Source organism: Streptopelia decaocto (genome assembly GCF_964273445.1).
Source record: "Streptopelia decaocto genome assembly, chromosome: 9".
NCBI classification, from domain to species: Eukaryota; Metazoa; Chordata; class Aves; order Columbiformes; family Columbidae; genus Streptopelia; species Streptopelia decaocto.
In genome coordinates, this window is record NC_138664.1 from 5,278,917 (window position 1) to 5,293,356 (window position 14,440).

The following is a 14,440-nucleotide window of genomic DNA, read 5'->3' on the forward strand; positions in this document are numbered from 1 at the left end:
GGGCAGTGGTAGAAGAAAGGAAATCTAGAGGTAACAAAATACGAGCTGTAGGAATACGCTTTATTGCTTATCAGTGTTTGATCGATATGGAGAAAGCTTCTGGCAGTTTAGAGAATTGTAAAAGCAGTACTAACATCTGCAAGTACAAGGTACCTGGCACGCAGCCATCTCAGGCAGTTTTACTTTCCAAAGCTCTTCAATTATTCATCCACTGCCACTTGGCTTACTGAATGACACTACAGTTACAATCTATTGAGTAAGTCCATAGGTGAGGACAGTGCCATAAAGGGGAAATAAATCCAAAGGTGTTTCTTCCACGTATTTCTGAACAGCTGCACAGATAGAATAACTTTGCTTATTTCTATTTCTCTCTGCCACCCTGGTTTTTTTTTTTTTTAAAGCAATAACCTCACTTCTTCCTCCCTTAAGCATAAGGGAACTGAACAAACCAGGTCTGAAAGCCAGTTCACAGCTGTACAGAGGAACTGGTCTTATAATAGATCATACAACAAGCCAAGTACTGATGTAACAGGAGGGATTGCTGGGCTACTTCTTTTGCTTTCATGGTAGAATTTGAAAAGAGCTGCTTAATCAGCTCTCCTAACACTCTGAATAATTAGCAAGTAATCAAAGCCTTGCAAGATTTTTTAGCAGAGTATTGCACAAGCTGTTTCCACATAGCTTTTTGCTAATTAGTCCTACAAACTATTTCATGCATAATTGCAAGAATTAAAATATATTTGTTCCCTGTTAGTCTCCAAGTGACTTTCATGCCTGAGGACAGGGTTTCTTTGATATTTTAAAAATTTCTATATTGAAAGGAGTCTGTGATAACCTCAATAGAATAGGAAAAAAAAAAAAAATCACATGTACATCATCTTAGATTTGTCTTTTCTGTAAACCCTTTCAGTCCCCAATAGCAATCACATCCCTGTCTCCCCTAACACATGTATACAGGTAACAGGACTGAAAAACTACCTATTGACACATTTTATTCTAGTTTGTTTCAGTTGAGTTTGTTTCCTGGGGACATGCAAGCCTTTCAGGCAATGTCCTGCCCAAGATCCATAGGTTGGAAATCCCTGTTACAGTTTTCAGACAAGTCAGCAAGCCTGAGCTCTGACCCAATCCAGAGAAAGCAAAGAATACAAGATTGCACACTTAACACAATATCAGGGTTCTGCAAGAAGCTCTTACTCCTGCAATTAAGGTACAACATGTGTACTGCAATTTTTAGACACCTTCTGCATTTTTGCTCCTTTGGGACTGCTCTGTTCTCCAACTGAGTAGAAGTCAAAAACATGCCCATAATACAGTAGTGCAAGGAGCTTCTGCCATGAGAACACAGCTGGAACAGGAGTATAACATACTCTGAAGTAGCTTACAATCTGCTTCCAAAGATTAGACTGATACTAATATGCCTTCGAGACTGGTAATCAGTACAGCTTCATGCTTGCTCTTTCAGTGACCAGGGACATGTCAATCTGGAGTGCCAACACTGAGGTGACAAGTGTCTAAGATACACTAAGGAGGTTCTAGTTACTTGGTATTTTTTAGGTAAGCAACTGCTTTGCAGTTAAGGCACTAGCCAGAATCAAGAATCCAATTTCAATGCCCAGCTTCACCACAAACTTATGTTACTACCAAACTCAAATGGCATCCAGGAACCCTCTTTGGGCTCCAATTTAAAACAGATAATGCTTTGTTTCCTCTAAGAGTTTACAGACCCTATGGCCTAAGATATTACACCCTGTGTAATCAAGGCACCTGACACAGCATTGCTAAAAGCCTCTCATCTCCCCCAGAATGACTATCATTAAGTCAGTTTGACTTTTGAGATCCAAAAGGAAGGTTCATGCAGCTGCACTCAGTACTTAGTAGATAATTGATGTATTTAGGGCTTCTAAATAGGACTTGCAAGTTTTCAAAGTGATTGCAGAAGAGAAATACTGTAATCAAAGTCCTTGTCCCTCCAAAGCCTCATGAAATTGTAGTAAATGCTTCATATTATTGATGAAGGTAAGGGCAGCTGCACAGATTCTGGAGGTCCTAGAACAGGAGGGTAAAGATCAGCCTGCTCAAATACACAGTTGACAAAAAGTCAATTTGAAAGTCAATTCAACTGCCTTGGAGCTAGCCAGTATGTCATTACTTTATTAAACTAGTTATGATGATGTGCTCTACCCAGTAATAGATTTCATTAGTCTTCAGTCAACTTAAGGTGCTTCAAATAAGAGCAGACACTTCAAAACTAATAGCCATCCCTGTATTCATTATAAGTGCACAGACACACAGCAAAAATGCTTCCTTCCTGTGAGCCACGCCAAATTTCTTCCCTAACAGAGAGTACATGAACAGGAACAAGGGCTGACTGCATCCATCACTCCCCCATTTCCACAGACCGTGGGCTAGATAGTGCTGATATAGTATAATATCAGTATATAGCTACTAAACAAAGAGGCAGGGATGACTTTTCCCATATATATCCATGGAGATATATGCACAACAAGACTTGGTCCTAAAGCCAGGTACCTGGCTACAATAACAATAACAAAATGTTTCACTTGGAACATGTTTATTTTCCCAAGAGAATACCCTGACATTCATTTGCATTCAGGTGCAAGAAACTCAAACACACACACACAGCTAAAGAATGGTTAAGTGCAGGTCTTCTCCCTGTAAGTCAAGATGGAAAAAGCAGACCACTTACTCTTTGGTCAACAGTGGGCAGGATTTGAGTAGAAAGCGGGCCAGAGCAGAGTCCTGGTAAATGAGTTCAGGAGGGGCAGTGGGGCTTTTTAAATTCAAGCAGCGAACAATCACATACAGAACAGCAGCAACCGCAGCCAGCTTCACCCCATCAAACACCGCCGGCAGCTCAGGGGTTTCCAACATCGCGCTCATTTTGAGCCTGGAGATAAAAAAAACAATATTAGAGCTTTTTGCAATAAACTGAATATCAATTGCCATATTAAATATAAGAGACTGCTAACCAACTCAATTTGTCAATTAACACCGCTACAGAAATCCTAGCATATCAACTCGGACTAGCAACTTTTAAGATGAAAGGCAGTTTATTCTGTACTGCTCTAAACACCCTGACAACCGCATGAAATAGAAACTGGGTATCTGTCAGGCAGGAGATTTATTCCTAATCAGTGCTGCATTAGAATTGCAACAGTGTCTCAGGTGTCAAACCGACCAGTCCCCAGCCAGTCAATACTTTCAGGATCTTGGCCAAGACTACCCAGCTCAAATAGAAGCTGAGTGTAAAGCCAGGCTATAAAGTCACATCAGCAGCTTCGGGTGTGCGTTTCTTCCCAGACATACAAGCCAGGCTCAAAAAGGAGAACTTGAAAGAATCACTGTATTAGCTCCTCAGCCTGAATTTTGCAACTCCAAGAGAACATTGGTACTAACACCTGCATGTATTTAAGGTGGTCACTTTATGTACCAGTGAGTTCAGCATTTCTTTTAATTCACTGTAGTTCTGCAGCTGAAGAAGGACTAGATTAATATTTAGTCTTTCAAAGACTTCTGAGTAAAGGAAGTGTGGCAGGGGAGATAATTAAACTAACAATATCCTTCCAGCTTGAAATCAAATTCTTAAACTGATCCAGCTTCTTTTATAGCCAGCTATTTGAGCCATATGTTTAGTTATTACAAGGACATTCCATCCATGTTGAAGGGGCCATTTTTTCCCCAGATCTTTCCTCAGCAACATGGGTTACCCAAATAAGATCACAAGTGACAAGTCAGGTCTTACCAATGTCACTTTTCCTTCAAACTAGAAATAACTGCCAGTCCTCAGTAGAATTTTCAGTGTCTGGACCCACGTGCTACCCGAGCTACTCTGTGAAGGGAGAAGAAGTAAATTTATTATTATTAATAATGCTGCATCTCTCAGCTAGAAGGGAAGAACATGAATTTATACAGACATCTCATTGCAGACATTGCAATTAATTTGTATATTCAGTCATAACTGCTCCAACACTGATCCACCTGCAGACCTCTTGCCTATGGACAGATTCCAGACTAGATCAGTTGCCTACAGCATATTAATTAATCTGTAGTACATAAATACTCCTCCATGAGCGAAGATAAACAAAAAGCAATAATGAAAACCAGCGTAACTCCAGAGGAAAGCCAAGCTGTGAACTTCCAGAAGACCACACAGTCCATATCTTTGCAAGACAGTGACATTGTCCCCAGTTACAAAAACTACACAAACCCTTTTGTATTTAAGGGACTAAAATTAACAGGCTACTGTTCTTCTCAACATTGTGCAATATCTACACTGTTACTAAGCATGAAGCAAGTCTGAAGTAAGTTTCCTGCTACTTTTACTGAGCACGGCAGTTCACTCCTACAGACAGGACCTTGTGAACAGTCTCTGCTTGTTCCCAAACTTGCTTTTTTGAGAAGTTACCACATATCACACTTCAACAAGATGGTAAGAGCCACCAGGAGGTTCAGATACAGCCACCTAATTACACGAGCACACACCCCAAGGCTTGTTACAAGAATTTGATGATGCAAATAAAAAAGATGGCTTTCAGCCTGTAACCACAATGTAAGTGATATTTACAATTAGAACTGGATTCCCTACAGGCACAAACAAACTGATGGGGAATTGGAGCTTCCAGGAAAAAGCTCCAGAACCATCTGCTCTCTACCATGGTTGTTGCTTCCAACTTGGAAAACACACCAACAGGGCAGGCCATACCAAAGTCCTGTTCTTCTCTCCCTAGCAGAAAGACAATATGTACTTTTTGTACTCAATGCAGTTACACCAAAATCCCTTGGAAGAAAACAAGTCTGACATCAGCTATTGATTAACAGCATGCTGGAAAGCCACAGGTTTCTGCCACCATAACCATGTGCGTTGCAGGAGAACAGAGGGTGAAGAAAGGGGAGACATTTAACATTAGACAACTCCGAAGCTTTTGTTTTCCAATTCTGAGTGTCACAGTAGAAGGGAGAGAGGAGTGGGCTATGAGAAGCCATTTATTCTTCTAATCAGGAGATTACATTGGCATCATGTGTCTCAATGAAGAGTCAGAGTTCAATGTTCATCTGTACTATGTTACCTACTTTATCAAGACTGCCACCAACACTACCTCCAGCTGCACAGAAGACACAGGCAAATTACAGCAATAGTTTCTCCAGTGAAGGTACAATCAGCAGAAGAGAGAACCAAGCTCCTGAACTCAAGGACAACCAGGTGCTCAAGCAAATCTTCTCCAGTTGAAACTTCCAGAGGTTCTGTTGGCATCTTCTTTTCATTGTTTTATTTAGAAAATTAATAAAGACACCAATACAAAAGTTACCTAAGAACTTCCTGCCACCTGAATTTTAAGTTAGCTCACTGTTTACACCTTTTACATTAGTGAGTTTGTTAAAAATAAAACTGGACATGATGAGTCATTAGCCGTTTATACTAGTGACTCAATATAATTGATCCAGCTAAGCTGTATCTTCCTGGAAGTCGTCTCTCCCACATAATTTTTAGATTAAAAACACACCACACCTTTTCTGATACTTTTATCTCTCACTGCCTTAAAAAAGCATACCAGCTTGGAGTTCCTTTCAGAAAAATCAGGTGTTGATAGGCAAGATTATGCTTTTACACTTGTGAACTAGTATTCTTCCATTTTAGCCTAAATACACATTCACTGAACTTACATGTCTCAAGTATGTGCTCAAGGTTCATGTGTTTGTCAGGATCTCACCTACAAGCTCAGTTGTGGCACTTCAAGTAATTCCTCAGGGGTCTGGTATTTCTGAAGACCTAAACAGACCTGTCTTAGCCAGGGCAGATTTGCCAGAACACTCTGCCCTAAAATTTTAAGGGTTTAACTTGCAGAAATGGATTTGAGAGCTCTGGCCTCTAATCACATCAGACAAATTCCTCCCTATTTACAAGCAGGGATAAGGTCACCTTGCTTCTGTTTTGTTAAACCCTTTTTGCATTGACCCAATACACTTGTCTGTTTACTAAAAAAAGGGCAGATAAAAATTTGACTGGCTCAACACTGGTTATCTAGAATCTCCTCTAAATGGCTCAGCATTAATACAAACAAACATTTGTCCTTTTCTGTATACAGAACATTAGATTCACTTTTAGAAGCCTAGATAAAATTAACAAGAGGTAGTAAGTATATCACTGGGAGCAATCATACCTGCCTTCTTATCCATCCCAGGGTTTGAGATTGACATTGAAGAACACAAAGAAGTTGAAGCTCTTGTGGCCAAAGATGTTATTTTTGAAGTACCTTATGTGTCCAGTTCTTTAAAAGTCACCTAAAGGCATGACAGCCTCAAGGAATAAGTCATCCAATATTCTGACGTCCCATTTGTGACTGAGGATTAACTTTAAGATCAATTATTGGAAAGAGTGCTGGATTTGTGACCTCTTTTCATTTGTCCTTTCACCATGGAATAAAAAGCTGAAAATCATGTTAAAGGAAACACTTCAGTGTTACTGTTAACAGAGTGCACCTCACCTGTACAAGTATGGTGAGAAAACCTTATGTGTCTCCTTTCCAGACAGGAACAGAACCAAGTACAACAAAAGCCAGTAGAGCTACAGCAAATTCCTTATGTATCATTTCAAAGACACTGGGTTTTGGGAAAGCCATCATCAAGATATTTATCTGTACAGTAAGCGAAGTCACAACTGACAACACATCTGAGACCTGTACACACTTCTGTTCCAGGTTTCCTGGGGAAGAGGAGACTTTTCCAGGAAGAAAAGGTACTTCATTTCATGACTCAACGCAGTATGCACGGGATCTGGTAGCTACCAAGCATCACAGCTCCTCCAGCCATGCTGAAGCTGAACCTGACTCTGCATACTGGAAAGCCAACAGTGAAAAAGCAAAGACATTAAAGGCAGCCACTCCCACAGGGTCCTTCCCTCAAACCTTTTCATGAACAACTGAAAGCCTGGCAGACTCATTTCACTGAGGAATTAGAAATGCTTTGGGCTAAAGCAAAGATGCAGCTCTACAAAACTGCTCACAAAGGAGTAAAGGCAGCCTCCTTAAGAGGCTCCACTAGCAAGATATTTTATGCTCCATTACATTCACTGAAGAATGCTGAAAGAATCCCATTTCCAGGAATGACAGTTCGATACAAAAGCCTCCTAGATGCCCTCCCACCAGGCAGTGTCCTGGCTCACGGGTGCTCCCAAAGTTCCACTGGACGCCAAACCACTGGAAGTTATCTGGCCCAAACTGAACACATTGAAAAATCCCCTTTCCTACCATTTTACAGCTTCTACCAAATAGTGTAATACCCTTTGTCTTCCCCATCAAGATTCAGATGAGACAAAGCATCTGCTTCTAGACAGATTAAGCAGACAGACTTCATGAACTAATGTACCAGATGTTTCTTGGACTGGCTTCATTTATTTGTAGTGCCTGGTTGGGGAATGAAACTCTGAAAGCAAGTCTGCTAAACATGAGGAAAGAAAAAACTCTAAAGAGTTGTACCCATGCAGCCAAAGTTAATGCCTCTTCCTAAAGATACACTGCAAAACCAGAAGTTACAGGCCTCTTGCTACCAGGTAAGTTATTTAGAACCATATTATGGAAGAGGGAACTTTAACAAGGAAAGGGTGGATAGTCAGAGTACTACAAAGGTCTTTAAACAAAGTTAAGTTTTATTCCAGCATATTATTCAAATGTCACTCCAGGAAGTATACAGAAGTATCTCACTGCTGAGCATTCAATGGTTTAAATACAGAGGAGGATGTTTAGAGGCCATTTGGATGAAAACAGACACAGGGAACATACACACTGGGAAAGACTGAAGCAATATGATTGATGGGAAAGGCTGCCAACCTAAGTTTTTGTAAATCACTGGAGAACAGTCTGAGGTCACACAAGCTACATGAGTACAGGAATCTGTGCAAGGGGAATCATGAAAACAACCTCAAGCTTTATTGTGCAGTCCTGTATCCTGCCTTTTATCCAGCACTTTTTGTATAAGAGATGCTTTCGTTTTTACAGAAAAAGACTTCCACAAAGAATTGCATAGATATGAGTATTTTAGGGCCAGATCAGTACTATGCCTCATCTGTTTAGGCACACAAAACAAGGCATTATGCTGCTTATTTTGAGACTGGCATCTAACCAAGCTCACCCCATGCAGAAGCCCCCATCATCTTCAGTGCTAGGTCAGAAGCAAACACATCAGAAGCAAACTCCAAGATCATCTTGATGTACCGTTTGGTACCTCTGGCCATTTAAAATAGCCCATTAAGTCTCAGGTCTCAAAGCATAGAGAGTATAATTGAGAATTAGCTGAACACTTCAAGCACTTAAGCTTAGGCTTTCAGGAGATGTGGCCATGAGAAATCACATTCAGTCCTCACCAGAGTCATCAGCAGGCTGGCAATGCCCACCACATTTTTGCGGTCAAACATCTGACAGATTTTTATCTACAAATAAAGAGGGCACACTGACATGCCCCATCTCAAGGATGCTTAAAAGAACATTATTTGGACAGCACGTGGAAGTGCTTTGTGCAAATCCCTCTGCCCCGTGCCAGAGCCAGCACCCAGGCCAGGATTTGGCTGGCTGGCAAGTATAAAAAGCAGCAGGTACTGTTTACACCGTGTTCCAACAAGGATTTATTGGCTGGTGCCATCACTGGAATTTGACCTTTTCATAAGATACAATACTTGGCTCATATACTAAAGTTAGAGTTACTGTGAGGTTACAGGGACAAAGTTCATAGCATAAGGCACCATCAGCACAGTCAGAAAGACAGGTGCTTTTAACTGGAGCTTTTTTCCCTTTTTTGACTTTGAGGAGTCCTATGCCTTCAGAGCAGAAGTCAAGCACCTAATAGGGCGGGGTGTATGTGCCAAGACAGCTGGCTTGGGAACACACCTGGGAATAATTCTATAGCCAACAAGGACAGACTCTTCAAGTCTTTCACTTCCCAAGACTAATTTACAGTCTAATGAGCCTTGAATTTCACTTCCTTCCAACTACAGGAACTCCTTTTATTTCTTCACAATATCGTTTTAACTGATCAAAATGGCTCTACTACACAACAGGCAGCTTCTGTATGTTATCTAAGAGGGTTGCTACATAGACCACCTGTAAGTCACCTTATCTGGTTCCTGCTTGTCACAGATGGGTTGAAAAACACTGCATTAGCTTTTATTGCACACACCTGATCTACAAGATTAAGCTAAGACAAGACAAGGCTCTGATGACTCCACAAAAACCAATTAATTGCATCTTATCTTAAAGGAAAGGCCCATGTTATGTAAGCAAACAATTAATAGATTACTGCAGAGACTTGAAACTTTGTCACACTCAAATCGTTGCCTTACAGAACTACGGGACAGCGCTTCAGCTCCCTGTAGAAGAGGTTGAGCTTAATTTTAAGTACTGAGAGAGAAGAAATAATGACTAACATACTTCCACAGTCTAACAGCATTAGCAGGTGCCACTTACCTACCAGGTAACCCCATGTCAGCAGGCAGCATTAAGCTCAAGGGAAGAAACTCAAACACGTTGCAGAGAACCTGACAACCCATGCTCGGTAGCAGAGGGAATACTACTAGCATCAAGCCAGATAGCCAAGTGAACCAATACTAACCGCAGTACAGGCTTAACCCACCCTCAAAGAGTCTGCTGTATTCCTTCACTGTATTTTGAAATGAAGCATCATACTGTTAAAGCATCATTTACCTTCAGACCCTGTACTGTCACAGACATGCACATCAGAGCAGCAGTTCGAAGTCCAAACACATCACAGCTGTTTACTCAGCTCCACACCAGATGAGCTGCACAGCAGGGAGAGAGCATCTATCAGCAAAGCACAAATTAAGACAGCTAACAGAACTTTATCCACAAGTGCTCCAGTTCAAGCCATCAGAACATACCAATATCTGAACATGATCAAAAGCTGAGCTGCCATTTCACTCTGAAGTCTTCACATGCATTATTTCCCCCCACTCCCCGGTGAGCGGCTCTGCTCCACAGCAGTACAGGAGATTTGCAGAGTCATTCTCTCAGAGTCTGACCAAGACAGAACACTGACGCTGAAGTAGTTTAATTCACATCACTACATTAAAAATTAAGCAACAATGCTTCAGGACAAAAGAACCAAATACAAAGAGACAGGACCTGACCAACATACAGCTTCCACTACTACAGAATACTTGAGTTTTGTCAGAATGCCAATAGAAAAAAAGCCAAAACAAAACCCCGGTTTGGAGCACTAGAGCAGTCACCAGCAACTCAAAGTCTGAAGAGCTGCACTGCCCACCATCCTGCAGAATCTGAGTGGAAGGGCAGGGAAATTAGGGGCACACATCTGAGGATATTTTCCCCTTACCTCTTACAAGAAAGTTCACTGTACATGACTCTCCATCCGCTTATTTCACTTGGTACAGCCTTTCATACTCACATGTGCTCAACCAACACTCTACAGAACTAGATGTCCCAGTTACAGGACAGTGAGTCTTGAACATCCTCAGCATAATTGTTCTGGAACCTGTATATCTGTGCAAAAGTATCTTTGAAGATGTAAATAAGTTTAGAAGCAGGACAAATTGTTGAACAGTGAACCCCTCACTAGAAGCCAGTCACTTGTCCTAGCTGACCCTTTCTATGAAGAACCCATATTACACAGTTTTGAATACTCAATGCTCTGAACAGGGCTGTTGCTTAATTATTAGGAACTAGTATATTAGAAGTTTCAGAAGGGTTTGGCATTTGCAGGAGCTCAGTCCATATCTGTAGAGGAAGTTGTCATTGCAGTTTTAGTTGGACTGAACCTATGATGATGACAAACTCAAGTATCTAGAGTAAGCACTAGGCAACTGCACTTCTTGGTCAATCTAGAGATACAGACAAAAATCCTCTGTACATTGCAAGTATGACACTTCCTTCCATTGCTGTTACCTCTAATGGAGCACAAGCACATAGATGTTCCAAGCACCTGGTTTGTACAGAACTGCTTTGCAAAGCATTTTGAATTACTGCTGTCTGATGCTGTCAGAGTTAAGGCTGGCAGTCAGAGACAATCTTTATTATCAAATCAACTGATATAGCTGGAGAAAAGACAAGCCCCTGGGCACACAAGCCTTCCTAGAGCTAAAAAGAGGCTAAGATAGCTGCCTGACTCGCTTAGCATCATTGCCACCCACATATGTTGGGCAAGTGGGATTTTGCTTCTCCATAAGGGCAGGCTGCCCTTGTACATTGACATTAAATCAATTGTTTTGTACTGAACTCCATCAACTGAGTTTGAACAGATCTTTTAAACTGCACATAAGCTTAATCTTCACAAGCTATTTAGGCTGAAGGGCAAGTATTTGCACAGAAGTTCACCTGATCCATAGTACACATTAAGAATAGCAATCCTGAGCATAACACATCACAAAAAAAAATCTTCCAGAGAAACCTGAAAATGTAGACTTCAATATACTAGCAGAACTACGATGATTTAGGCTTTGCTGAAGAGTCCAGAACACCAGTTTCAGGCTGGTGTCTGCACTTTTCAACAGGAGTGACAAGCACCAAGACACGAGCATGTACACCCTTACTAGAGTCTTTGCTAAATCCTGTTCTCCATTAATGTAATCCAAGTTCTCACACTGCCAGAGCTGGCAGCATGGAAGTAACGATGAAGACAACAAAGATGAAGAGAAAGAAAGGGGAGTAGCAGGACAATGTGAATCCAACAGCACCAGGATGCTCCCATTACTGAGTGAGATTAAACTACAGGAGGCCAGAATGCCTCTATTTTCTATAGTGCATCAAATTACATCTAAATGTACAGCTGGAACCTAGTAGATTTGGATAGCCTCTCTATATGCCTGTGTCAAGGACAAATGATGCTATTCTGCCACCTCTCCCTCCCAGTACCACATCTCAGAACAGTGACATTTCAGTGTGTTAATCTCTGGGTTTTCACATGACAAGTTTAATAATGCAGCTTTATGAACCACTAAAAGCCTAAGCTGCTATTCATCCCTGAATAGAAAAATATAGCTTTCACAAGAAGAGCAGAACAAATTAAACTTCTTCAGAAACAGTTTTGCAAGATGGAAGGTTTCATCGCCAACCCCCAAGTTTTTTTCTACCTCTAGAAAAGACAGTCTGGTACAATTCTAGGTCAGCCTCATCTTCTATCCAGCTAATTCATTCAATCAAACAGAGAGCCTCCCATGCAAAAACTGAAATACAACTACTTTTAAGAGTAAGGCAGGAGTACAGAAAAAGCCAAACATTAGCTTAGTTCTTTTTCAATATCCTCCCTGTTCTTACTCTTGACTTTGAGACTGAAATAAACAATGGCTAGAATCATAAGAAAGGCTGCATGTCCACTGATTCCAGAAGAGACCAGAGAAACTTTCCAAACTTCTCTTGCGATATATATAAACAAGTGCCTAGGAAATAATGTGAAGTAGATGAACCAAGAAAAGATAACAACAGAACAACCAGAGGTTGACTGTCAATAACAAAACTCCCTGCACAGAAAACAAACATTATCAAAGAAGGTCTCTAAATGAGATACCACAAATGCAAACCGCTGATCTGTGTGTTCTATGAACACCATATCAGTGAGGATTAGAATACGTCACCTTAAGCAATATTACAAACGTGGCTGAGCATGATAATCATTGATAAACACGGCATGTAAGATGAACACACTGTACCACTGAACTGATTAATAAGCCACAAACATTTGTTACAGAAGGAGGCACTGAACAGCAACCTCTAAGCAGCAAACAGGAATCTTTAGTACCTATTGCACCAGTGACAACAGTACATCAGCAAGAAGAGGAAGCTGTTTGACTTCTCTGAGGAGACCTGCATGAGAATACAGCTACAGAACACCATCCCTCCAGCCATAACAGTGGGAATAAAGCTGCTGCTAACATACCTCTTTGAAAAAGTTAGCACCAGGTGAGGGATTTCACCAGCTGTAACACATCACATGTGATATATCCATCTACCCATCCTGCACTGGAGTAAATCACAAGTTATACATGAAGTTATAGAATAGAGTGGACAAAGCTCTATCACACAAGCTTACAAGCAGGTATATGGTACACATCAACAAAAGGAAGTCTAAAGTCAGTGCAAAGTGCTAGTAGCAGTGTTAGGGCGCAGAAGCATCAGTAACAGAGAAGAGCCTCATTTAGGGGGAGCAGGGTGACCTGATACACCTGGCTCTGTCTCCCCCCAGCACCATCCCCTCGGGGTGCTCTGCACTCAGCTCCCCGCCTGGGCCTTCACCCTGCAGCACAGGCTGCTCAGGCCGCCCTCCCTGCCCCGGAGACCCGCGCAACTCCGTGAAGCGATGGGAAGGCCAGCACCGCCCCACGGGCCTCCCAACCCCGACACGAACCGAAAGCGAAGGCACGGGGAGGGAACGGGACCGCAGCCCACCACAGCCAGGCCAAACCCCCGCCTCCACCCCAGGAAATAAACACATAAGGCAACCCTGCTGCGGAAAATAAACAGAAGGTGCTGGGCAGGCACAGGGAGCCCGAGGCCGGAGGGAGAGAAGCAGCGCTGACGGCCCGGCGCCTGACAGACCCGGCCGCGGGGCAGCAGCCGGCCAGTCAGCAAACACTCCCTCAGACCCCGCACCGCTGGGAACTGAGTCAGACCAGACCCCCTCAGCCCTGCGGGAAAGAGCCTCCCGGAACGCGGCCACCTCACCTGCGGGCCCGGCCGCGCCGCCGCCAGCAGCTCCCACCCGTCTGCACCAGCCCCGCTACGCGCGGCCCCTTAGCAACCGCCCTCGCGCTCCCATTGGCCACGCCGCCGCGGTGCTCCCGCCCCAGCCCCAGCGCGGATTGGCCGGAAAGCGAGATGAGGGTGGGAGAGCGAGCCAGGCGGGTTACGTGGGTACCATTGGCTGGTGGAGACGCAGCAGGGCGGGACACTTCGGCTCCGTTGGCTTGGGCGCCTTTCAGTCAGGCGGCGGGCGGTGATTGGCGTGTGCGGGCGGGGTGGGGCGGGGCTACCGGCGCCTGCGGGGAGCCGGAGCTGCTGGCGCCATGACAGAGCGGGGCAGCGGCGGGCGGAGCGGGGTGGTGCGGGGTGGGGAGCGGTGACAGGCGCGGTGACAGGTACGGTGACAGGTACGGTGACGCGGGGGTGAAGCCTCGGCGCTGTTCGCTTCCTGCTGCCCGAGCCACCACCCGCGCCGCGGGATGGAGGCGGCCTGAGCAGCGGCTCCGGGTGGGGTGCGTGTTCAGCCCTCAGTGACGTGGAGTTCGGTGGTCCTGAGGGCTGGGTGGGCCAGAACCTCTCCAGCCTGCCACAAGGTGCTGAATACTGCTCGTGTAATATTCCGTTGCAATCAAAAATCATTTAAGAACAAGATCTTAGAGCCTTAAGAATGGTGGTTGGGCCTTCAGAGGTTTTGTGTCCCGTGGAGCCCCACGCCACCT

General features: G+C 43.4%; 1 protein-coding gene across 5 annotated transcripts in view; it reads right to left on the reverse strand.

The window, feature by feature from the left end:
• The window catches only part of ABHD2 (abhydrolase domain containing 2, acylglycerol lipase), a 40,149-nt gene extending 26,363 nt beyond the window's left edge, over window positions 1-13,786 (reverse strand). The window contains exons 1-4 of one of the 5 annotated variants that reach the window (XM_082061503.1): window positions 12,919-12,979; window positions 9,714-9,808; window positions 3,767-3,853; window positions 2,711-2,911 (exon numbers count right to left, since the gene is read on the reverse strand). In XM_082061503.1, coding sequence (XP_081917629.1) covers window positions 2,711-2,904 — 194 coding nt within the window. In that variant the 5' untranslated portion in view covers window positions 2,905-2,911; window positions 3,767-3,853; window positions 9,714-9,808; window positions 12,919-12,979. Of the gene's footprint in view, window positions 1-2,710; window positions 2,912-2,993; window positions 3,137-3,766; window positions 3,854-9,713; window positions 9,809-12,918; window positions 13,002-13,703 lie in introns of those variants that run through there. The other 4 variants (XM_082061501.1, XM_082061502.1, XM_082061504.1 and 1 more) reach the window with 4 other exon arrangements.
• Window positions 13,787-14,440: the final 654 nt, after the last annotated feature.